This window comes from Neoarius graeffei, chromosome 3 (assembly GCF_027579695.1).
Source record: "Neoarius graeffei isolate fNeoGra1 chromosome 3, fNeoGra1.pri, whole genome shotgun sequence".
Classification (NCBI taxonomy): Eukaryota; Metazoa; Chordata; class Actinopteri; order Siluriformes; family Ariidae; genus Neoarius; species Neoarius graeffei.
Genome location: NC_083571.1, coordinates 23,357,406 through 23,384,992, shown reverse-complemented (window position 1 = coordinate 23,384,992; position 27,587 = coordinate 23,357,406). Strand labels below are relative to the sequence as shown.

At 41.3% G+C, this 27,587-nt stretch overlaps 1 protein-coding gene across 4 annotated transcripts in view; it reads right to left on the bottom strand.

The window, feature by feature from the left end:
* The window catches only part of adgrl3.1 (adhesion G protein-coupled receptor L3.1), a 433,939-nt gene that overhangs the window by 207,594 nt on the left and 198,758 nt on the right, over positions 1-27,587 (bottom strand). For all 4 annotated transcript variants that reach the window (XM_060916519.1, XM_060916521.1, XM_060916522.1 and 1 more), the window contains exons 5-6: positions 25,712-25,726; positions 16,247-17,053 (exon numbers count right to left, since the gene is read on the bottom strand). In XM_060916519.1, the coding sequence (XP_060772502.1) occupies positions 16,247-17,053; positions 25,712-25,726 (822 nt within the window). The remainder of the gene's footprint in view (positions 1-16,246; positions 17,054-25,711; positions 25,727-27,587) is intronic.

Genomic DNA, 27,587 nt, shown 5'->3' with positions numbered 1-27,587 from the left:
GAGAACATGCAAACTCCACACAGAAAGGCCTTCGTCGGCCACGGGGCTCGAACCCAGACCTTCTTGCTGTGAGGCGACAACGCTAACCACTACAGCACCGTGCTGCCCCTGCCACATATCATCAATATCAAAATCAAATCATTCAAACCTAGGATAATACTAAAGCTGTACACCAAATTTCATCCAAATCCACTCACTAGTTTGAGTTACATTGGGAAGATCAAAAAAAAAAAATCCTGGACCCGCATACATATCTGGATCCAGGATCCAGATACATATCCGGATTTGCATCAAAATAGAGTTGATTGTTCCTTGCTCCATGGTCCATATTTCCACAAAATTTCATCAAAATCCGTTTACTACTTTTTAAAGGCCCGGTCCCACTGGCCGATGGACACAAAACAGATGCAAAAAGGACACAGCGGACGAGCAAAATTTCGGGGGTGGCTCTATCTGTTTTCATTCGCTCCAGAAATGGACAAAATTGGCGAAAATTTGCGAAAACAGAACGGAAAAGAACGGACGTGGGTAGTATATAGCGGGGATGTTAAACGCATGTTCATAGGAAGCCTAGCGGATGAAAGCGGATGGAAGTGGATGACAGCTCCGAAGGGGTTACCGGTGATAACTGAGAAGCGGACGCATAGCAGAAAGACGGATGCATAGCGGATGAAGGGGATGCATCACATACACCTAACGGAAACAAAGGGGATGTTGCGCAGATGTATATTGGATGCAGACCGTTCACTGCGCATGCGGGGGGTATGAATTGCGTCTGCTCCGCGGATATAAAGGGATGCAGCACGCACCGCCGTCAGCATAAAGCGGAAAGACGTGCTGGCGGCTACATCGATACATCTCTACTACATCTCGTTTTTGAAGAAGGCTACATTGATACATCTCTACTGAGATCCAGATGATTTTCTCCCCCTTTTTATACAAAATATCGATTGTCCGCTAGGTGTCCTTCTACATACTCTAGACATACTCCAGACATCCTAAATATACGAGATACATCCCAGATATAAACGCTTTGTCCGTTTTGAATACTTTATATACGAGATGCATACGCTTACATCCTTTCTATTTCCGTGCTACTAACGATGAATAGACGTTTCATGTACCTTATCTTTCCTCCCTCTTTCCGTTTTCAGCTGCAGCGGATGTGAGTTGCGAGGATGCCCAGAGGATGCAGAGAGGATACAGCAGACGTTTAACGGATGATAACGGACATAGAACGTTTGTTGCTCATATATGTCGCGGATTTACATCGTACACGGCGGAAAGTTCATCCGTTCTAAAAGTTTTGTGCAGCTCAAAACTTTTTGCGCGGATGAAATCACAGTGGACGGATGCTCGATGGATAGAGCATATGAAGCACGTATGCAATGAGTACACAACGGATGCATAGCGTTTTCCAACGGATGGCAAAGATTTTTTTACGTTTTACATCCTCTTTGCATCCGTAAGTGCAGTGGGACCGGGCCTTAAGTTATGTTGGGAACAGGCAAACGGAGGTGAAAACATAACCTCCTCCAACAAAGTTGCCGTTGGTAATAAAATACTCACCCAAAAACTATGACTATGTTATGCAGCATGAGAAGCGAGAACCTCCCAAAAAATTTTTTCAAGTCATCATATCCAACAGTTGTACAACTGCCATCAAAAGTTCTACTTCTTCCATTTCGGACCTCCATACTTCTTTTGGAAGTATTAAAGTATTCCGGTTTATTCATTTATTCATCTTGCTAAGTACCAATAACAAACACAGCTTATAAAAGGTCTGTGCTGCATCATGCTCATCCTCATTACAATTTGACAAGGAGTTGAGAAAACAGATTCATGACGCAAAATGTAGTGTAATCTAGCTTTGATATTTGTGATAATTTTATTATTCATAAGTCTGCAATATCAAAAGACCTTGCATTGATGCAGATATTAAATTCATTCTTCATTCATTTTCTATGCCACTTGTCAATTGTGGGTCATGGAGGAAGCTGGAGCCAATCCCTGCTGACATTGGGCAAGATCACCCTGAACGCAAAATATAGCTTACAGTCTACACCTCCAGTCTATCATGGGGCTAACACAGAGAGACAGACAGCCATTTACACTCACATTCACACCTCTGGACAAGTTAATGTAGCCAGTTGTCCTAATCTGTGAACTGTGAAAGGAAACCAGAGGAAACCCACACAGGCATGAGGAGAACATGCAAATTTCCATGCTGAAAGGCCCCAGACAACTGGCAGGTTCGAACCAGTAACCTGCTTGCTGTGAGGTAACAGTGATAACCACTACATCATCGTGCTGCAATCCGATTCAATTTTATTTATATAGTGCTTTAAACAATAGACATGATCAAGAAGCAGCTTACAGATATCTGGATATACATTCACAGGCCACTTTACTAGGAACTTCTTCTTGATTCTAGGAATCCTGTTCTTGGCTGCAGGAGTGGAACCCAATGTGTTCTTCTGCTGTTGCATGCTGAGATGCTTTTCTGCTCACCACGGTTGCAAAGAGTTGATTATATGAGTTACTATATCCTTCCTGTCAGCTCGAACCAACCTGGCTATTTTCCTCTGACCTCTCTTCTCAACAAGGCGTTTGTTTCCACCCACAGAACTCTCATTGCTCACTCGATGTTTTTTTTTGTTTGTTTTTCACATCGTTCTATCTGTGTAAACTCTAGAGACTGTTGTGTGTGAAAACCCCAGGAGATCAGCAGTTTCTAAAAAACTCAAACCAGTCCATCTGGTTCAAACCAACACCCATGCCACGGTGAGAGAAAGTCATACTTTGAGATCACAATTTTTCCCATTCTGGTGTTTTAAGTGAACATTAACTGAATTCCTTGATTTGTGTCTGCATGATTTGATGCATTGCGCTGCTGTCAAGGGATCGGCTGATTAGAGAACTGCATAAAACAGCAGGTGGATGTATGGGTGTTCCTAATAAAGTGGTCGGTGAGTGTAGACATAGAGTTCGATTTATCCCTAATGAGTAAGCAACAGGCAACGGGGACAAAGAAATATTCCCGAGACGATATGAGAAAGAACCCTCGAGAGGAACCAGACTCAACAGGGAACCCATCCTCTTCTGGGTCACACCAGATCGTGAGAATATCTCATCTCTAGCCACTTTATCCTGTTCTACAGGGTCGCAGGCAAGCTGGAGCCTATCCCAGCTGACTACGGGCGAAAGGCGGGGTACACCCTGGACAAGTCGCCAGGTCATCCCAGGGCTGACACATAGACACAGACAACCATTTCACACCTACGGTCAATTTAGAGTCACCAGTTAACCTAACCTGCATGTCTTTGGACTGTGGGGGAAACCGGAGCACCTGGAGGAAACCCACGCGGACACAGGGAGAACATGCAAACTCCACACAGAAAGGCCCTCGCCGGCCACGGGGCTCGAACCCAGACCTTCTTGCTGTGAGGCGACAGCGCTAACCACTACACCACCATGCTGCCCCATTGCGAGAATATAAATCATATAAATAATTCCAAGTTCAACTAGTGAATTGTTGAACTTTTTCAGCATCTTGTATTCCAGCATGGGATGGTGAGTTATTTGTTCTGCCAGGTCCTGATAATGAACAATGACAGAACAATAATCGGTGCTTAACTTATTTGGGACTGAAACATCTTCAAGAAGCACTTCCAGAGTCTTGCTTAAACTGCAGCATAATGCCAGTTCCAATGTGTGAATCTTGCAGACTCTATAAATACTGCTCATTATTCATTATCCTCCTTCTGACACTGTGTGATCACAGCAGGAAGTAAAGAAAAGTGCACATACAGCTGTAGAGCCATCTAGGAAAAGAAAAAGTTAAGCTATCCTTCGTCAGAAATGGGCAGAAGGCTTGGCTGCTCAGTGCAGTGGAACAGAGGAGAGTGAGCACTTTACAATGTTGGAGCGAAGAGGAGTTGGCAGCACGCGGGAGGCAAATGCAAGAGCTATTAACAGGAAAGCAACAGTGCAATGAAGAGCAGAATTCGGAGGAGTTTAGTACAGCTGTCTCACGTAAAGAAACCAAATCTGATGTTTTCTCAGCAGCTGTTTCTCATTCTCTAAACCCAGGTGGACTGTGTGGATAGTGGAATGCAGCTCAATAGCAGATGTGAATGCACCAAAGACTGATTTTTAAGGCTGAATGTAGCGGGGTCTCTTACTAGACAGAGTTGATGCCATCCATCCATTATCTGTAACCGCTTATCCTGTGCAGGGTCGCGGGCAAGCTGGAGCCTATCCCAGCTGACTATGGGCTGGAGGTAGGGTACACCCTAGACAAGTCGCCAGATCATTGCAGGGTTGACACAGAGATAAACAACCATTCACACTCACATTCACACCTACGGTCAATTTAGAGCCACCAATTAGCCTAACCTGCCCTGCATGTCTTTGGACTGTGGGGGAAACCGGAGCACCCGGAGGAAACCCATATAGACACAGGGAGAACATGCAAACTCCACACAGAAAGGCCCCCGTCGGCTACTGGGCTCAAACCCAGAACCTTCTTGCTGTGAGGTGACAGTGCTAACCACTACACCACTGTGCTTTATCCGTCACCGAGTTTCTCATACATGACCTATTTCTTTGTATTGCCCTGCAACCCAGTGACCGGGTTATCCTATAATATATAAAATTCACTAAAAAGCCCTTATGCATGCGCAAATCAAGTTGCAACGGCACACCTGATGTCCGTAAAGTCAAAAGCTCTAATGTATTAATGCCTCCCGTAAAGATTTTGATGGTCTTAGATGATCGAGATTGTTAATGCAGATCGGAGGCAAGTTGGCTGGTTCAGACACCATCGCTGAAGCCTGTTAAAAACACACTGCACCACCTTCCATTAGTAATTGGAGAGGTGTGGATGCACTACTGTAGATCACCTTATTGTGTCTAACTGGTTGTTTTGAGGCAGCAGATTTCCTTTAGATGTTCTTGCTTTGCATCACTCGAGTTCTTGAGTCTGTTCAATGATTCGAGTGGAAATGGATCTGTTCAGATAAACGATTTGTTGGGTTGCATGGTTTGCTCAAATGCACAGCTTGATTATGCAGTCCAACACTACTATTGCACCAAAAGAAAGAACTCCAAATCTCCAGCTCAGACTGCAAGAACCCAACTAGGACTCAGATACGATTCACACTTTCGTGACTCACTTAAAATGACGGCGTAATTTGCAAAAGAAAAATATTTCTCCAATGCATTATGGCTGCAGGCGGCACGGTGGTGTAGTGGTTAGCACTGTTACCTCACAGCAAGAAGGTTCTAGGTTCAAGCCCAGTGGCCGACAGGGGCCTTTCTGTGTGGAGTTGGCATGTTCTCCCTGTGCCTGCATGGGTTTCCTCTGGGTGCTCCGTTTTCCCCTAATTGGTGGCTCTCAATTGACCGTAGGTGTGAATGTTTTTTTTTTGTCTTTATGTATCAGCCCTGCGATGATCTGGTGACTTGTCCAGGGTGTACCCCACCTCCAGCCCATACTCAGCTGGGATAAGCTCCAGCTTGCCTGCAACCAGTGTGCAAAATTACCGCGTGCCCGGTAGCCCGACGCTATCAACTTTTTCGTCGGGCCATAAACTATAAAAAGTAGCGAGTCTGTCATGCCACAAACATCGGCCCGCCCGTGAACATACATTTTGACGGTTTCATGCTTGTATTACTATGTCCCTAACACTTGACGATTTCATGCTTGTATTACCATGTCCCTAACATGACACGTCCACCTTTTGCAAGGATTGTTTTCATTGGTTATTTTGTCAGATACGTCACAAATCTGTAAAACGAAAGCGAATCAGCTGCCATCTTGCAGTTTATCACATTACATTTTGCAGACATTGTGTCGCGAGATTCTACAGGAGTGCGCTTTTTCGTCTTTTCGTGACAATCATGTGGAAGTTTCTGGGTTTGCCTGAGAAAAAAGTGAAGCAGAAGAAAACAGAAAAAGAAATCAAAGCTACTAAGAAGCGATATGAGGAAGAAAAGCGGGAGAGGACATTTAAACCAGGTTGGCTGCAGACATACAATTGGTTGTTGTACTCAAATACACAAAAACAGATGTTTTGCCGACCTTGCCGTTCAATTTATGGTCCGTACGCTGTTAGACAACCCGGACTGAAAACTGACAAATATCACAAGTATGCGAATGCTCCTCTTGTGTTGGGCTCACAGAACTTCAAAAAACACACACTAGATGTGCATCAGGCATCCGAGGGTCATACATTCACACTGGCCATCAACTTTTAATGCTGGCCATGAACATTGAAAAGTTAAGAGCCCTGTTGGCCATTTCTGATTTTCAAGATATTTCACACACTGCCTGCAACCCTGCACAGGATAAGTGGCTATGGATAATGGATGGATGGATGGATGGATGGATGGATGGATGGATGGATTATGACTGTGTACTTGGATGTCAGAAACTGCCTGAAAGTGTCAAGGCATCATAGAGCTCACCATCAACCTTTGCCAGATTCTACAGATTGAACATTGCATCACTGCAGCCCATGCACCATTCATGTGTTTGACTTCCTCACACACTGAATAGAAATCCATATCAGAAAGATGAGAGATTCTTATCCACTTATCCTGATTAGAGACCAGTATCAATATTGAGAGTGATTCTTATCAGCAATAGGGAGCAATCCAGTATCAACAGTTTGATTCTCATTCAAGTATGCGAGTAGGTAAGGTAAACAAGGTGTGTTATCGGGATGTATCATGAACCCTCATGACAACTTTGATATATGGCCTCCAGTAGTGCTGAAGGTGACTGCTCTGTTACTCTGGAGGTGAAAGAAAATGCAACAGAATGCGAGTTAATACATGTAACTGTGGTTCTACTATTGATTAGAGCAGGGGTTTTCAAAGTGTGGGAGAGTCAGCGCCCCCCCCCCCCCCCCCCCCCCAGAGAGCAAATAAACAACAGCGCCCCCCCCCCCTTACAATTTTTGTTGTTGCTATACTTAATGTTCCATTCATATTTAAAAAAAAATGGTTGTTGTACACATTTTTATTTTTTCTTTTACACATTTTAAACTATGAGCTTTTTTAAAACCTCTTTTTTTTTTACACATTTTAAACGTCTGTGCTTTTTAAAACCTCTTTTTTACACATTTTAAACATCTGTGCTTTTTAAAACCTCTTTTTTTTACACATTTTAAACATATGAGCTTTTTTAAAACCTATTTTTTACACATTTTAAACATCTGTGCTTTTTAAAACCTCTTTTTGTACACATTTTAAACATCTGTGCTTTTTTAAAACCTCTTTTTTTTACACATTTTAAACATCTGTGCTTTTTTAAAACCTCTTTTTTTACACATTTTAAACATCTGTGCTTTTTAAAACCTCTTTTTTACACATTTTAAACATATGTGCTTTTTAAAACCTCTTTTTTACACATTTTAAACATCTGTGCTTTTTAAAACATCTTTTTTTTACACATTTTAAACATCTGTGCTTTTTTAAAACATCTTTTTTACACATTTAAAACATCTGTGCTTTTTTAAAACTTCCTTTTTACACATTTTAAGCATCTGTGCTTTTTTAAAACCTCTTTTTTACACATTTTAAACATCTGTGCTTTTTTAAAACTTCCTTTTTACACATTTTAAACATCTGTGCTTTTTTTAAAACCTCTTTTTTTTACACATTTTAAACATCTGTGCTTTTTAAAACCTCTTTTTTACACATTTTAAACATCTGTGCTTTTTTAAAAACATCTTGCTTTACACATTTTAAACATCTCATAGCATCGTTAGCTAGCACCTCTTGGCAGACAACACACTGTGGCAGTGGAGCATCTTCAGATCCAGTCCACGAAAATCCAAACTTTAAATAATCGTGGTCATATTTCCTTCTTTTTTTACTTGACCCAGACTCTGCCTCCTCACTCACTGTAGCTTTAGGTACTAAGAATCGATCCATTTTGTCTCTGGTAAAGGCTAGCTGAAGTTCGCTAAATGTCCGCAATAGTAACTTATTCTGGTTTATTTTTCCTCATGTTGCACCCCCCCGAAGAACTCTGGCACCCCCTAGGGGAGGCGCGCCCCACACTTTGAAAAGCCCTGGATTAGAGGATTGCTGAGCTACCTGGGCCACTCATGTACAAGCGTGATGTAGTGGGGGATTTTATAGACTGCACAGTCAAGTCAAGTCAAGTTTATTTGTATAGCGCTTTTAACAATAAACATTGTCGCAAAGCAGCTTTACAGAATTTGAAGCAATTAAAACATGAGCTAATTTTATCCCTAATCTATCCCCAATGAGCAAGCCTGCGGCGACGGTGGCAAGGAAAAACTCCCTCAGACGACATGAGGAAGAAACCTCGAGAGGAACCAGACTCAAAAGGGAGCCCATCCTCATTTGGGCAACAACAGACAACATGACTATAACATTAACAGTTTTAACATGAAGTCAGTTTCGTTGATGTTATAAACTCTGCATTGATGGAACTTGAGTGCAAAACTGTTCATGACAACTGCAGTCCTAAAGTTAGCAAGTCAACTGTAGTCCTCAGCCATAAAAGCATTACTGTAAGTGTCCAGAGCGTCCTCCAGGTGTGACTTTCAACTGTCCACATGGGTCCGTCCTCCAGAGGAGCGATGCGATGAGACTCCAACCAGACACAGGGCACCAGGATGGATCAGGCAGGTCCGAGGAACAGAAGAGGTCAGTATCTCGATCCCAGGACCGACATGTAACTCAGAGGGACAGATTTTTTTTTTTTTTGGGGGGGGGAAGAGAGAGAGAGAGAGAGAGAGAGAGAGAGAACATAGGTTGTTAGGTATGCCCAATGTCACCTGAATAAGTAGGAACAGTATATATATTGCACTGAGTACAAGCAGGGACTCCGGCAAACTAACTATGACAGCATAACTAAAAGGGGAGAGCCAGAAGGTAACACAGGCATGAGGGAGCCCCGGGACATAAAGCAGCCAGCCACTACACCGTCAACAAACTCGAGTGAGCAAGTGAGTGGGGGACTGACAGCATCCATACATCCCAGTTTACCAAAACACTCTATGTCTGAGGACCCTCTAGATCTACTCCTTTACCTCATAAACACCATTAACACAAGGCTTGACTAAACAGATGTGTTTTCAGCCTAGACTTAAACGCTGAGACTGTGTCTGAGTTCCGAACATTACTTGGAAGGCTGTTCCATAACTGTGGGGCTTTGTAAGAAAAGGCTCTGCCCCCTGATGTAGCTTTCACTTTATGAGGTTCCAGCAGATAGCCCGCAGCTTTTGATCCAAGTCGGCGTGGCGGGTCATAGAGGAGCAGAAGTTCACTCAGGTACTGTGGTGCGAGACCATTTAGTGCTTTAAAGGTCAATAGTAGTATTTTATTATCAATACGAAATTTGATTGGGAGCCAATGCAGTGTGGATAAGACCGGGGTGATGTGGTCATATTTTCTAGTTCTAGTAAGGACTCTTGCTGCTGCATTTTGAACTAACTGGAGTTTGTTTATGCACTTATTGGAACATCCAGACAGTAAGGCATTACAATAATCCAACCTGGAGGGAACGAAAGCATGAACTAGTTTTTCCGCGTCATGTAGTGACATTAAATTTCTTATCTTAGCAATATTTCTGAGATGAAAGAAAGCTATCCGGGTAATGTTATCAATGTGAGTTTCGAATGAAAGACTGGGGTCAATAATCACTCCGAGGTCTTTTACTGCTGCCCGTGAAGAAACAGAAAGGCCATCCAGAGTTACTGTGTAATCAGAAAACTTACTTCTAGCTGCATGTGGTCCGAGTACAAGTACTTCAGTCTTGTCAGAGTCACAGTCACAAGGTGATGACTTTGCTATTTGTTGTTGCCAGGGAAATGGAACAAATTGACCAAAAGGGAAAACTCTGCTAGTTCTGAAGTAAACCACCCTGGTGGTCCTCCACTTTCGACAATGAAACATGATTATATTACATAACCTTTCATTTCTCATCCTGGTTGAACCTTAATCCTAGGATCAGTCTAAAACATCACACGCTCACCTGGAGAGAAGCTGCTTATGTAGAAATCAGAGTTGGTGACTTTTGCTTCCTGTCATGATTTAAAACCTCCCGAGCAGACTACAGAGCTGTGGATAAGCTGTATAACCAATCTAGATCCATCAGCAGAAGAGTGTTTGTTTCTAAGCAAATTGGATTAAGACTTGGCGAGCCCAAACCTGGCAACCGTGCTAAAAACACACAAGGAATATTTGTAACTATAATTAACTTTATCATTAATATTAAATTGGCTGAAACCTAAGTCATTTGGTGAGTCCGGAGAGCTTGAGCAAAGTATCCCACCCAACGTTAACAGAAATCCTTCTTCTTTGTCTGATGGAACTGTCTGGCACAAAGGGCTGAAGTCATAACGGTGTAATAACAGTTGCCGTGGTAGCACTTTGGCACCACGTGGATGTTGTTCACAGTGTGCTATTTTAATGCAAGTACTGTTTGGACTGCATGTCCCTTCTGCATCACCGTGCCAAAGCATCAACAACAGCAGCCTCTTCACTGTAGGTTTTCCACATTTATAAATGTGACAGTCGTGTGGACATGGTTGAGCACAGACCGTGAATGGGAGGATGAGTTGCAGTGAATGAGCGGGTAGGACAAGAATGCCTACACCTGGATGGTAATTAACCATGACATATTTCTACACACTGTGTGTTGCAGTGAACAGGAACCATGAGAAAGCACTGATACAGATACCCCTTTTGAACCAACAGGGAACGGGTTCTGTTCTTGTTCGTGCACCAACTTTTGACCCGTTCAGAACATTTCGACCAAAAATAAATTGGTTTGGAACCTGAAAAGCTGGTTCCCAGCTGGGACCAAAATATAGCTGGTTTTTCCAGTGTGAACCCTGACTCTGGTCAGAGAGCTAACTCTGAACAGATATACGACAACAGAAAGTTATGTTTTATTCCACCGGTCCCACTTGTGTCCTCATTCCCCTTCGTTACCTACCAGTTTCTACCAGTATAGAGGATGTGCAGTCACGTGACCCGTCCATGTTTACTCTGCCATATTGGACGGCTTCAGGATTGTTTACCTTGCGCGAGTGTAATGGATCCAGGGAGTAATCCCCAAGAAAATTCAGAAAATACCCCATCTACATCACGCGATAACTTGTCTAAGTTTGTTCAGCATCTTGAAGGTGACGTGAGGCAGCGTTACGTGGAAAAATGTTCCAGGTTGGGGATTGCAGATCCGTACAACTTGCCGCAATCCTTGTTCAGGGAAATTCGGAGCTGCGGTGCCGGCGATTTGCCCGATCTGGCCTACCACGACATTTACAATTTTCTTATTAATCGTGAATCGTGTTACACTGGCAAAGCCCTCAAAGCTTACAAGAGCCTGGAAGCTTATAAATATTTTGTTGCGGGATGGGTATCCCAACTATACCTCTGGAAGGTTCCGAAGAAGAATGTCTACTTGATAACCTCACGGGTAAGTGGCATTAAGACGTTTATCATAAAGAGACTATGCAGGATGTTTTATCGTAAGAATGTTCGAAATCTAAACTCAGTTCCAGATAATGACAGGGTTGTAAATATGTATGTTTTTGTCTGAAAAAAAAAATATCACAAATCACCGCTATCTTTATCTGTGCAGAATTATTATTCAATCTGAAAATCAGCTTAACAGATGTGCTAGGAGTATTGAATTAGAAGATTACACCTACCTGATATGAAGTGTTCACTACAAATTCGGCTGGTAGAACTGGGGTTCCAGGTTTCTCTTCGCACAGCGGACACCCATTTTGCGCGTCTCTCCGCGTCTGCGGGGAATCTATAAAATGACAGGCCCTCCTTTTGGCCCTGTCTATTGGTACAACCATATGCTGAACAAGATATAACCATTCTCGAAAGATCTACTCCCACACACTTGATAATTAGAACGGGTTCGTCTAAGTTCTATGTGCGGCCATGCCGTCCAAGATGGCAAATAAACAAATATCACGTGACCTCGTGACATCACGTGCACGCTCCCTATACAGTACCTTTGGCCACTACTTTCAGGTGGCTTATAGCTCTGTAAGGGTCACATTCCTGGCATCCTGAAAAACTCCAGCAGAAAACAGTGTGTATCCGAGTGTGTATGCGAGTGTATGTCTTTGTAAGCTTGACAGAAAAAAAGCACACAGGACACCATGTAGTGTTGCTGAGCTTCAAAGCACTGTTGCATCTGTGTTCCTGAACAAGTACAGGTGAGCTACAGAGCGAGGTTTTTAATATTAATGAAACACCGCTAATTAAAATCTGAACTGCACAAAGCAGGTGTGATTATATCAGCATTCTCTTTGATATGACTATTAGATAATCTTCTGATCTTCATTAGCTTAGCGAGCTAACACTCCCACTCTAATCACACCCACACACGCATACATACATAACACGTGCACTGGAGCTTTGATATGCAGGACGCTAATAAGCAAGTAGGGTCATTAAATAGGGGCTGTATATACACACACACACACACACACACACACACACACACACACACACACACACACACACAAATACAACCCTTTGGAGTTTCAAGGTGAATTAAAAATTCCACCTCAAAATCTAAAAAGAAAAGGCCAACCAGAACTAAAGATCTTAATATTTCAGAGCAGTCACAGGTCATGTCCTTATTTATAAACTAAACACTCCCGAACCTTACATGACTATACAAAAACTAACCTGACTTTTTTTTTTCCTTTTGCTAATTACCTCCGCCAACTTTGTTGGAGGAGGTTATGTTTTCGTCTCCGTTTGTTTGTTCGTTTGACTTTTCCCAACGTAACTCAAAAAGTAGTGAAAGGATTCTAATGAAATTTTGAGGAAAGGTGGGTAATGGGCCACGGAACCATTGATTTGACTCTGAAGCAAATCCGGATAATTATGTACCATACGTAGATCCAAGATTTTTTTTGTCTGTTCCCAACATTACTCAAAAAGTAGTGAACGGATTTGGATGAAATTTGGTGGAAAGTTGGGTCATGGGCGAAGGAACAATTGTTGAGATTTTGATGCAAATCTGGTTATGTATGTGGATCCAGGAGCTTTTTTTTTTTAATTTCCTGTTCCCAACATAACTCAAAAAGTAGTGAATGGATTTGGATGAAATGTAGTGGACAGCTTTAGTATTATCCTTGGTTCGAGTGATTTGATTTTGATGTTGATAATATGTGGCTTAGTGGAGGTATGCACTCTACCGAGTGCCCTTCTAGTTTTATTATCTCGCCTGTGACGGAGTCAGCGGGGCAAGGTATTGTAATAAGTGTGGTTTGTTTGTTTGTTTGTGTGTGTCTGTCTGTCTGTTAACAATCTAGCATCTAGACAGTTGTACCAATTGACTTCAAATTTTCAGGGTGGGTGGCCAATGGTCTGTAGATTACCTGATTACATTTTGGGGGTAATCAGGTCAAGGTGAAGGTCAAGGTCACCGGAAAGGTCAACCTTTCGGTCAAAATAACATTTTCCATTATAACTCAAACGGTTGCCGATAGACAGATGTTTACTATTATGAGCACATAGGAACTCCCATATGGCCTTTCATTTGGCACCATGATCTTTGACTTTGAGTGACCTTGAAAGGTCAAACTCAAGGTTATGGGTTTTCACAGGGCTATAATGTTAAAATGGTTCATGATAGCCAGATGTTTACCATTATCAACATATAAGAAGTCCCATATGGGCTTTCAGTTGCTGCCATGACCTTTGACCTTGCATGACTTTGAAATGTTAAACTCAATGTCATGGATTTTCATAGGACTATAACCTGACAGCTGATGATTGAGAAATATTAGCATTATCAACATATAGGTATAAAATAAGTGCTGCCAGGTGAGGTTTGTTCTGCCTGGCAACACTTGTTTATTTATTACTCATAAATCAAAATCTCATGAATATATTCTTTGGAGTATTCATGTGATTTCTTACAATCAATTGTTTCATTTTGTAACTTGTTCACTGGAAATATTGAGGAAAATAAAAATGTTAGGAAAATACGTTGGGAATAATTCATACTGCAGATGTGTGGACCCAAATCACAAGTCAAGATTTGGACCTGACTTTGATGACATCAGACTCAATTTGTCAAAATACAAATTACGTGCAACTCTGACTATACTTTGACTTTAGTCTTACTTTTGATATATTTGCATATGAACTGGACTTGGCTTTATGACTCAAAAAGACTTGGCCATTGGAGTGTCTTTCTACTTCCATCTTTTAGGGCTGTATCAAGCCCAAATTCATGAATAAACTCATTCATAAATCAAATAAATGAGTTTATTTTCAGTTGCACTTCTCACATGTCCTATTTTTCTTAAAACCTAGTGGTGCTGTTGCACTTGTTCCACAAAAAGCCATTCGTTTGCAAATACTCTGATGTCTGATAGATCTTGGATAGTGGCTTTTAGACCTTCTAGCCCTTAAAACCAGCCACCACAAGGTGTATTCTTATTATAAACTTTACAAATCGATATATGAACCATTTATAGTACTGTGCAAAAGTCTTAGGAACATGTAAAGAAATGCTGTGGCCCAAAAGTGGCTTAAAAATAATTAAATGAAATGTTTCAACATTAAAAAAAATACTATAAACAGTAATCAGTAAGCCATAATAAATGAAACAAAGTCAATATTTGGTGTGAGACGACCCTTTGATTTAAAAACATATCATAGATAGATAGATAGATAGATAGATAGATAGATAGATAGATAGATAGATAGATGTCTCAGGTACAGTGAGTGCAGTTTGATAAGGAAATGAGCTGTAGGTTTTACTGAGCATCTTACAGAACCAGCCACAGTTCTTCTGGACACTTTGACGGTCACTTCTTCGTTTTGGTGCAAAACCCAATAGCCTTCATTATGTTTTCTTTCTTTTCTTTTTTTTTTAATCTGAAAAGTGCTCGCTGATGTAATATGCTGCTCAGATACAAACTTTTTTTCTGTAACATTTAATTTTGTGCTGGAAAATGAACGTTTGGAACTCTAAAATGTTTTTTGTACACTTGATAATGTAGAAGTCATAAAATAGAAATCTATAACAAAGTTTAGGATGAAAAAAATAGGGTGCCTAAGACTTTTGCACAGTACTGTGTGTGATATATAAAACATATTTCCAGACTTCACTCGAAACAGCCATTATGTTACATTTGGGTCAAAATAGCCATTTGTTAAAGGTAGGCTGCCTTTCAGATTTTTCAAGAGTGGGTCATAAAAATAATTTTCCCTGACACCCAGTTATTTTTGTTTAGTGGACCAAAAGCTACTGAATTCGAATCACAGACTTCCAATTTTATTAGTTTTTTTTTTAAATAGAACAATTAATGAATTTAAGGCCACATGGCCCTTAATTCTCCGCTATTTTTTCCTGCTTCATCATGACCTAATTCAAAATACTACGTCATACATCACATGGTGGGATTTCCCCGTTCGCACAAGGCATTGCGGGATACAAATTTGAAACAGGAGAGAAAAATGGAGGACGTGAGTGTGTGAATGAAACGTGAAAGACTGACTACAGTAATGGAAAGTGAGAAGAAAAGACGTTATGTTGCAAAGGAAAGGAAACGCAAGACCAAACTAATAAATATCGGCGGTCAGCAAGCACCTCGGTGTGATCAGCTGTTTGTTTAGCGACAGAATGATGGAACTGTCAGTGCACGGTCAAGGTAAACCTGTAGATGGCAGTAATGCAACACTGTGGATGCCAGCTGCTGTAAAACCCAAAAGAAGAAGTAGAAGAAGGTAAACCTGCGCGTGCGCACACGGACTTCCTCTGTCTGCTTGAGTGCGCGAAGCGAGCGATTTCATGCACATTATTTGCTCGGGAATCCCCTCAAATTAAATAACTTCCCAGACACAGAATGGCCTGTTATGTGAGAGATTACAGAAATAAACATCTATCACAATGACCAAATTTCAGAGGGAACTAAATTTCACCGATTTTATGAAATCGAAAGGCCGTCTAGCTTTAAGTCAATTTTTACTTAATGGGGAACAATACCATTTTTCCTACATGGAAATAGTACATTTATATTACAGATTATCTTTGCTAATTTGAAACTCCAGTCCTATTTTCTTCATCTCTGATCCATCCTCACACCTGAACACCAAGTAAACGGCTTGGGTTTCTGTCCATTTCCGTAAACATGGCTAATAATTGTGAGACTAAGCAATAAACAGACCACGTGAGTTCAATGAAAAATCAGTTTAAAGCAGCACTTACCGAAATTTAGCCGATTGTCGCTGTTGCCAAAATCCAGCGAGTATCGAACGACATGGTAATTGTTCCATACGTACAGTAGATTGTCTCTTGGGTTGTAGTCCACTGCTGCAATGTATTGGTATGAATTCGGGAACGGGATGTTTATGTTCGTCCCGCGATTCTTCTCTGTGCTGTACATGTAGTCAATTTTATTCCCTGATGCTTCGTTATCGTCATCTTCGTACACACTCTTAACCACATACAAGACTCCGCAGATCATGAAGGCATTGGAGGCAGAACGCTTGTCGTACGTTGTATCCCACGACCCTTCGATCCGGAGTGTGTACGGATTGAGCTGGCTTATAACGATTTTCCCGTTGTTCTGTTCTGTGGCGTAGATCACCCACAGGCCATTTTCGTCGGCAGCCAGGTCGATGTCGGACTTCCCACCCCAGCGATATGGAGACGTGTCGTGATAATTGGCATTGGCGATAATTGCCTCGCCACTTTTGATTCGAGTGCGCATGTCAAACTTGACAATGTTGCGCGTGCGTTCCTTGTTAAAGAACAATGCCCCATCGTACACAACAAAGCCAGTGCCGTCAACCCGATGTGGAAGTTTGTAGGTCGTGGTGGGACGTCCTGCAATAAAATCCTCTTTGGATGAATATTCAGTGAGAGTATCAGTGCGATATGGCGTCCATGGCATGTAGTAAATCTTATTGGACGACTGCAGTGGGTCTTTGCACCACGAGCCTGATTGGTGATCCGATTCAAAAAGGTGCTCGCTCTGGTACACGCCCTTCAGTATGCCTGGACACAGGAAGACTGGGACAGAAAGAGAATCATGTAATGAATAATGGATAATGAAAATGGTAGACACACCTTTCCACCCAGACTAATAAACATCACAAAGTGAATGGAGAACCTGTTGGGAACATGTGTTTTCCCGGAATAATTTGATCACTCTTGGTACCAAATCATTGTCATGCCAAGGGTCATCAGCTGGCAGACTGCGGTCCAGATGCAGACCCAGTAAGTTGTTCCAGCAGAGCAAACCAAGCAGTATAAAAATAGTACATTTCCATATCGTATGGGGGAAAAATATCTGACTGTTGCTCAGTAACTTCGGTTTTCTAAACATGAACCATCGTGCCTTCTGGATTGAAAAGATCCTGTGTTGCGGCTTGTCGTGGCCAATCATGTGTTTATGTGAAGAATTTACCTGAGAAAGGAATGATGTTCAGATATTCAGAGATTTACTCTCTCTTCCAAAAATGGGAAATGGAATGTTTAAATACATACAAATGGATGAAGAAGCGTTCATTTATTCATCGTGTCAAATTCAAAACAGACGTCTCATCTGTTCAGAGTCTATGGTGCTAGTCCAAAGCACAGTCGCTACAAGTCATAATACGCAATCCTCCTCGGGCTTCTTTTCCTACAAATCATGACACGGAAAAATTCCAAAGCTAGGGGTTCCCGTGTTAGAAGTCATGTATTTTGTTAACTTGCTAGCTCCACGACCAGTCTACCAACCTTATTTTGATCATGAATCAATAAAGATGACTCGGCCCAACTTGTTATTCAATTCAAGTTGATAATATTGATCCAGGGCGGCACGGTGGTGTAGTGGTTAGCGCTGTTGCCTCACAGCAAGAAGGTCCGGGTTCGAGCCCCATGGCCGGCGAGGGCCTTTCTGTGCGGAGTTTGCATGTTCTCCCCATGTCCGCGTGGGTTTCCTCCGGGTGCTCCGGTTTCCCCCACAGTCCAAAGACATGCAGGTTAGGTTAACTGGTGACTCTAAATTGACCGTAGGTGTGAGTGTGAATGGTTGTCTGTGTCTATGTGTCAGCCCTGTGATGACCTGGCGACTTGTCCAGGGTGTACCCCGCCTTTCGCCCGTAGTCAGCTGGGATAGGCTCCAGCTTGCCTGCGACCCTGTAGAAGGATAAAGCGGCTAGAGATGATGAGATGAGATGAATATTGATCCAACCGGTCGATTTTTTTTTTCCAACTAAGAAGAAAACTTGAAGTCTATTCTGTCAGTGCTGCGCGTTGACTGGTTGAAAAGTGAGTGACGTTGAATTTGTCTGCAAGAAACAACACACCAATGTTTTGAATGTGAACTGTCAAAATGAGTAACAGAAACCGCTCAAAACACACCGTGTCATCATGGGTTAGAAATTAAACAAGTAGTATACAAAGTCTATAGGTAAAACAGCACGGCGTGTAAGGTTCATGAACACCGTTCAAGCTTTGGCCAATCATCATGCAGGAATACAATCACATGATTTTCAATAATGGTGGTGCCGGCGGAGCAGACGAACTTTTCGGCTCGGTTCAGAAAATCAGCAGCAGAGGACACTAATATTGATCTGAAGTTGCTGACATGTTGATTCGGGAAACCTGTTGGAGACCGACAGATTGTATGTGGAGTGGACCGTTCATGAATTACAGCTTTGGGGATTTTTCCGTGTCGTAACTTGTAGGAAAAGAAGGCTGAGGAGGATCGTGTATTGTGACATGTAGCGACTGTGGTCCAAAGTGTTAACGTGAAGCATGGGCGCTAATCGAAAAGCAACCGTTGTCAGTGGTGACCGTTGAGTCGTCACCGTTCACCAGTTTGATAGTTTCTGAATAAGATGATTGAACTGGCTGTAGTGCAAGTTATAATCGTCAAAAGACTCGCGTATAAATCATCACTCATCACCAGCCAAGAGGGTGCTTTAGACACATGGGAAGACGTGTTCAGCTTCACTCTGTTGTTCGATAGATGACAACTTCCAAGAGGAACAGAGAATGATTGACTACATTAGAAGAGGATAAAGAACTGAGAAACGTCAATGCTCTAAAGGCAATGAGGATTGAATCCGGCTGGTAGAACGGCTGAGTGACATGGTTAATCATTTAAATTAAATTAACAATGTAATATTAATACTGATTGTATGATGATTATATAATTATTTTTTTAAAGCCATAATATAATTAAACGGTTTATTTGACGTGAAGTCATTCGGCTAATTATGGGAATATCAGTGAGGAAGGGAACAAAAGAAGCAGGGGCAGAGACAGAGAGAGAGAGAGAGAGAGAGAGAGAGAGTTATAAACTAAACCTGATGACTAACAGCTCTATATATAGTTCGGGACTGTGCTAGTTTCCCCCAGGAGGATCTGCCATATTGACTTCTGTAACTTTCAGTCAAATTGCTACCTGCGCACGAGTCTGTATGCTGGGGGCGAAGTGAACCACGGCTACTCTTAGCCTCATTATTCCCAGTACTTGTGAGGTGAAGCCATGGATCATCGTCGGCTGTTAAGCTTTATGCTAATCAGGCTTAATTGCTCTGCGAAACTATTGGCTTATAATGCGAAAATGCTAATAATCCTGACAAATATGAAATGCCTCACGTCTTATTAAAGCCGGTGTACGGAGCAGGGTATGATGCAGATCTTGACAAGAAATGTCATCTTTTCAAAGCATGAGAACACTTTGGAGAGAGTGTTTTCTTGCCCAACAGGTCAGGAACAGCCAGTGCCAAGACTAGCGATTTATTTATGTCAACAAACTGCATCTTGCTGCAATTCATTCCTAATAATAAAATTTATTCCTGTGTGTGTGTGTGTGTGTGTGTGTGAGAGAGAGAGAGAGAGATGACATATTTCCCACACTCAGTTCTCACACACAGATTTATGGTGGTCTTCTGAGAAACCAGGCACATGCATGCTTAAAGCAAAGCCTGGGATAGAAAACACACACACACACACGCGCGCACACACAAGTGGTCACACAGTCTGAAAGAATGCATGGCATGGCAACTGCATATTCCCACAATTCTCTTCCCATCCTTACAGGAAGTGAAGCTGGCATCAGCACTGCACTATTATTGCACACTTCCTCTGATTGTATCCTTTTCCCCCTCCTCCGTGTGTTTTCATATAGTGTCTTTGATAAACTATCAGAGGAAGGGATGCGTCTTGTTTTACATCAGAACATGAAGGTGAATTGTGCTGTGTGTGTGACCTGGGTCAAGGTGAAGAGTGTGAACAGGAAGGACGTTACATCAATTGTGTGTACTTTGTGTAGCTCAGTGTGTCTTATTCCAAAACACGGTGCCAAAACGAGAGCTCATTCTGCAATATTGTCCTGTCCTTTCCAACATTTTATTCCAGTCTTCCTGCTTCACTCGTTCCTGTTAGAAATGCCACAGAAGCTATTTTTGGAATCACTAACATAAACTACCTCTGGTTTAAACTTCACGCCAATACACACAATTAGCGCTCACCTTTCATTCTCCATGCACTGCTGATCATGTGATACATTGGCTTATAATAAGGGACCTGTCAGTCAAAAAGCCCTGGCTGCTGATTGGCTGGACTCAATCCAGGTTCATTTGAGGAGAATTATAATGGAAATCGACAATTTCACACCCTGATCTGCAAGCCTGCATGATGCATGTTTATTACCTCCGCCAACTTTGATGGAGGAGGTTATGTTTTCACCTCTGTTTGTTTGTTTGTCTGTTTGTTACAAATGTAACTCAAAAAGGGGTGAATGGATTTGGATGAAATTTGGTGGAGAGGTGGATCATGGACCAAGGAGCAACTGATTAGATTTTGATGCAAATCCGGATATGTATGCGGATCCAGGATTTTTTTTTTTCTTTTCCTAATGTAACTCAAAAAGTAGTGAACAGATTTGGATGAAATTTGGTGTCCAGCTTTAGTATTATCCTAGGTTCAAGTGATTTTCATTTTGATATTGATGATATGTAGCTTGGCGGAGGTATGCACTACCAAGTACCCTTCTAGTTTGGAATGAGATTTACTGCAATATACGGTACAACAAGAACTGTATTAACGGCTGGAACCAGTTGGGGTGTCTGAGGTACAACTTCCTATCTTTAGGGACAGGGTTGTCTGAAATACTTCCACTAGCAATTTTATCTTATCCTGGTGTCGATGATTAACATACAGTGGTTTAAAATACTTTCTAACCTACTTAAGTGTTATAAAAACTGAATACTCTTACGCCGGGGGAGGGGGGGTTTACTCTTTACATTTGACTGTCAAAGTCCTTGTTACAAATTTTCAAACAGCGTGAGATTTTAATAATTTAAACATTTGTTTCTTTTCCCACACATTTCTCTTCACTTAATAAAGACTTTCTCTTTTGCTGGAGTTACAATTCATACAGGATGAAGAGTGTAACACATAAAAAAGGAAATATCAGCCTTTAAAATCCATTATCATAAAAAAAACAAGAATGAATTTTAACATTTAGCAAATTAGTTCATTATGTTTTGTTAAATAAGCTAGCAAGTTTAGGTTTTATTGCTAATCTGCCTCAGCATTCAACCCAAAGGTTGGGACACTAAACTTTAAATAAAAACAGAATGTGATGATTTGCAAATCATGGAAACCCTATATTTCATTGAGAATAGTACAAAGACAGCATATCAAATGTTGAAACTGAGTAATTTTATTGTTGTTTGAAAAATACATGCTCATTTTGAATTAAATGCCAGCAACACATTTCAGAAAAGTTGAGACAGGGGCATGTTTACCACTGTGTTGCATCACCTCTATTTTAACAACACTCTGTAGACATCTGGGAACTGAGGAGACCAATTGCTGTAGTTTTGAAAGAGAAATGTTGTCCCATTCTTGCCTGATATACAATTTCAGTTGCTCAACAGTCCGGCGTCTCCTTTTTCATATTTTATGCTTCATAATGTGCCATATGTTTTAAATGGGAGACAGGTCTGGACTGCAGGCAGACCAGTTTAGCATCCAGACTCTTTTACTACAGAGCCCTGAAGTTTTAATAATGTGCAGAAAGCAGTTTGGTATTGTCTTGCTGAAAGAAGGAAGGCCTTCCCTGAAAAAGATTTTGTCTGGATGGCAGCATATTGCTCTGAAACGTGTATATATCATTCAGCATTAAGGATGCCTTCCCAGATGTACAAACTCCCCATACCATGATCATGGCTGTAGTCAGCTCTGAGGCCCCCGCGGTCTGGTCATTTTTAAGAGATGAAAATACATTTGTATGCTAAATATTCAACTGGATAAAAAAATAAAGAATAACATTAAAATGTCTCCATAAAAAGTGCATTGTTAATTATGTTAAACGTTGATTCAGTCTTCTGTGTCTGTTTCGTGCGCGCGGCTCTGAGACCAAGAACAAAAACGAATGAGTGCATGACTCGGGGGAGGAACGCAGTGCAGTAGACAGGGTTTTTTCAAGGTAACCGTCAGCACACTTTCATGAAGCTGTTAAATTTACATTTTCGAAGCAGCGCAGTTTTGTCCTCATTGCTTGGGCCAGATCAAACCATTAAACAAGCTTAAATTATTCTTACTCTTGCCACATACATGATTTTTTGTTTTCAAAACTGATGATATTCAGTTCAAAACACCATTAAAAGTAATTTCAGGAATAGATCTCTTGTGTGACGTGTAATTCACCCCTCTCATTTAAATATGTCGAAAATTTTTCGACACGGACCTTGGTGATTTTAAAATGCTGGCTACAGCTCTGGTCATGAGTACTAATGCCCCCTCATACCATCACAGATGCTGGCTTTTGAACTGTGCACTGATAACAAGCCGGATGGGCCGTCTCCTCTTTAGCCTGGAGGACGTGTTGTCCATGATTTCTAAAAAGAATTTCTACTTTTGATTCGTCAGACACCGGGACAATTTTCCACTTCGCCTCAGTCCATTGTACAAGAGCTCGGGCCCAGAGAAGGTGGCGGTGTTTCTGGATATTTTTTATACCTGGTTTTAACTTGTATTTGTGGATGCAGTAATGAACTGTTTTCACAGACGATGGTTTTCTGAAGCGTTCCTGAGCCCATACAGTGATTTCCACTACAGACACGTGTCTGCTTTTAATGCAGTGTTGCCTGAGGGCCTGAAGATCAAAGGCATCCACAGTGTCAGTTTTCAGCCTTGTCTCTTGCATACAGAGATTTCTCCAGATTCTCTGAATCTTTTAATAATATGATGTACCATAGATGATGTGATCCCCAAATTCTTTGCAATTTTACATTGAGGAACGTTATTCTTAAATTGTTGCACTGTTTGCCCATGCAGTCCTTCACAGAGCAGTGAACCCCTCCCCATCTTTACTTCTGAGAGACTCCGCCTCTCTGGGATGCTCTTGTTATACCCAATCCTGTTACTGACCTGTTCCCAATTAACCAAATTAGGTTTTTTTTAGCATTACACAACTTTTTCAGTCTTTTGTTGTCCCTGTTCCAACTTTTTTGAAACGTGTTGCTAACACCAAATTCAAAATGAGCATCTATTTTTCAAAATACAATAAAATTTCCCAGTTTCAACATCTGATATGTTGTCTTTGGACTATTTTCAATGAAATATCAGGTTTCCATGACTTGCAAATCTTCATTCTGTTTTTATTTATGTTTTACACAGTGTCCCAACTTTTTTGGAATTGGGGTTGTAGATTTTTGCCTTGATACATCTGTACGCGTACGCAAAGTGCTTTTGAAGCTGTAGCTTATGGAACCAGTTGATCAAATCAACCACTGCAATTAATTAGTATTTTTCGGACTATAAGTCGCACTTTTTTTCATGGTTCGGCTGGCCATGTGACTTATACTCCGGTGCGACGTATATATGGAATAACTGGAGCTGATGCCGAGTCTGACGACAGCCACGCAGAAGAAGAGGAAACGGCGCTTCGTCTGCCACTGGAGTTGGCAGAGTTGTTCAGAAGCGACACCGAGGATGAGGAATTCAATGGATTTGCTGATTTGGAGTGAAATCGTCAGCTTGATAAACTTGATTGACCTGTGTTTTATTATTAATGATAGGCCTATAGTTATTTAAATAAGTTATGTAATGATTTTAGGCCTATAGGCTGTTGAATAACTTGATGTTACGGTACATATTCAGCCAGTTTTTCTCTGGGCTATTATAAATGATTTTGTTTTGCATTTTTAAAAATAACTCTCCTTCCAAGATGAACTTTATTCTTCGTCTCTGATGTTATGGTGTTAATGGTCTGAATAACGTTTAATGTTTTTATCTGATATGACGTTAACTGGCAGGCGCACTTTCTGCCTGTTTTTTTCTCTGAGCGGCTGTTGTTGTTGTTTTTTTCACTAGACGGTTGTTTTTACTACCGTACCTGTCTTTGGAGATGATATACCTATAGCCTACTTGGCCTCTGATTTGATGAAATAAAATTCGACAAAAATGAAGAATGACACTCCTCGATGATGACTACAGCTTTAATAACACAGATGAAAGAGCCATGGGGCGATAATAAGCCCTACCGGTAAAAACATTCTAAAAGCAAACTGATTAATGCATCAGTAATAGGCTACTAATATTAGTTATAATAATAATATAGGCTATTAGTAATAGCGATAGTGATAGTATTAAAGATAGTAGTAGATATTTAAAATAATCAGACTAGGCTACTTACAGGGCAAAGGGCGCATTATCACTGCTCAGCTGTTCGTTTATTAAATAAACAATGCAGTCGCGCAGTAACCACGCGCCGCTTATCAGACAGAATCACAGATTCTATGGATAGAATAACCCTTCAAAAAAGTGCGACTTGTAGTCCGGTGCGACGTATATATGTTTTTTTCGTCTTCATAATGCATTTTTTGGCTGATGCGACTTAAACTCCGGAGCGACGTATAGTCCGGAAAATACGGTAATTTATTTCACCTCCTACAGCCTCAGAAACACTCAACTTGCACGGCAGATGAAGGAATCTTGTCTCAGACGTCCTGGTTCATGCTACATTGAGCTTCCTGGGCTTGGATTGTATGCCTATGTGGCGTTTCACTGCAAGTTCTCTCATGAGCCCGCATTGTTTGCTCCGAGTTCTCTGGTGTCCTCTTACCTCTTAAGAAACCAGTAGTTGGACTGATTATACTAAATTGCAGTTTCTCTATAATTTATTTTGTTTGAAAGTGCAGACACTGTCATATAATAAAATACTAACATTTATACTTAAGAAATTTGGAAGACGTTTTTAGAGAAGCGCTATGAAATGGTCTGTATGGAAAAGAAAGCCCTTTGCTCATCAATGTTGTTCTGAAAGCATTGCCATCAGGTGGTCCATGCTTGCTTTGCATGCCAAAAAAACCTTCATACAAAACTGCGATGCTGTGATGATTACCACATCAAATACTCTGCTATTATAGCGTAGAATTGTCTTGCTGTGAATTTTTCTCTTTTTTTTAACCCCCTACAGGGGATGAACAATGAAAAACAAGAAGTGAAACAAAGGAACCCAGGAAGAGTGAGACAAAAAGATGGAGTCTAGGGTTAATTCGGTGAGTACAGTGTTAATGCAAGATCTGGTTTCTCCTTCACATTTTCTAATATACAGCATTACGGGCTACTGATCCCCAATCAGTCCTTAGTATTGAATAACACAGAAAACAGGCAGATGGTGAATTACACACTTAAACTACATTAAAGTAATGGACCTACCTCTCTGCTCCACTTCTGCATCCGCATTTCCAACAGGGGGAGGGAGAGAGAAAGCGAGAGAGAGAGAGAAGACCATCGATTAATGACGGCATAGCAAATGAATTCCATATGTACATAACATGCATCATGTCATGATCTCCTGAAACAGATCAACTCTGCTTCATTTACTTTCACATATTCTATTAGCCACAGAATGAGGATCCCTGCAAAAAAAATTAAAAAAAAATTAAAAAAAAAAAAAGCCATGGAAGCTTATTACAGTGAAAATGCACAGTGTCCAATGCATAAACGAGGAGTCTGATTAGGTGATTATTTTATATGACTTGCTAAATTCCATTCGGTCACAGTTTTACGATTTTAACTCCACCATAAAGAAAGTCATATCAGTTTTATGTGCAAGCGTTCATAATGGAGGAACAGCGTTCAAAACATGTGCGGCTTCAGTCTTGCTCAACAATGACATTTACACAGAAATGTTTTCTATTGATTGCTTTCATCAAAGCTCATCGGTATTTCAGTCGTCTATAGTCTTACAATATATTATAATCTTATCATTTGTTATTATAATTGTAATCATTTTAGTGATAATGAAGAATTTGTAATGCTGTAGATTACAAAAAAGTGCACCCGCAACCTGGATCCGGATAAGCGGTAGAAAATGGATGGATGGATGGATGGATTACAAAAATAGTGTGAGTGAGTGAGGGAGGGAGAGGGGCTGGGTGGTGGGAGGCCATACTGCAAGATATCTGATTTCCCATCACACACTTTTGTTATTTACAAAATCTTTTATTTGTTTGCAGTGAATTTGGAATCATTTAAACAGCTAAAGTGTGATTGATGGGGAATAAAATTAGTTTGTATGACAAGATGAAACTCATTATTCTCATTATCTCTAGCCGCTTTATCCTGTCCTACAGGGTCGCAGGCAAGCTGGAGCCTATCCCAGCTGACTACGGGCGAAAGGCAGGGTACACCCTGGACAAGCTGCCAGGTCATCACAGGGCTGACACATAGACACAGACAACCATTCACACCTACGGTCAATTTAGAGTCACCAGTTAACCTAACCTGCATGTCTTTGGACTGTGGGGGAAACCGGAGCACCCGGAGGAAACCCACACGGACACGGGGAGAACATGCAAACTCCACACAGAAAGGCCCTCACCGGCCACGGGGCTCGAACCCGGACCTTCTTGCTGTGAGGCAATAGCGCTAACCACTACACCACCGTGCCGCCCGAAAAATGAAGCTGAAAATTATTTTACAAACTCTAATATTTATATATAAACAGTTCATTCTTACATTTAAAATTGCACCATTTGCATTAAAAAGTAGAAAAGAGACATGAAACTGTATCATACATGAAGCTATGATCAGCCCCCATTATTGTTTGACCCTCCAATCATTAGCCTATTTCGCAAACGTTGCCGTCCTGCATTGCCTCAGTTAAGCTTTCAAGCACTTTAGCTGGAGTACCAGCGTTTCTCATGGACATACAGTATATTGAATTTGAAGCTCCAGATATAGTATAAGATGTACTTGGGGGACTTGAAGTAAACATGACGCTCAACATCCATCCATCCATCCACTATCTATAGCACTTATCCATCAGTGTGAAAATCAACAACCAGGGTTTGTTTGCTTGTTTTTGCTAACATATTTCCTAATTCATAAATATCAGCTTTGAATTTATAAACCAAAAGACATGTCTGTCTGTTCAAAGGTGATTCAGTGTTTCCCACAGACCAGGTAGTAATTTGTGGTGCTCCACTGTGCCGATGAGGGAATCGTGCGCGGTGGTGTCGTGGCGGTCGGTGGAGTCGGTCATTGGGGTGTATGCAAAGTGTTTACAGCGGGTGGTGTTCAAACACAG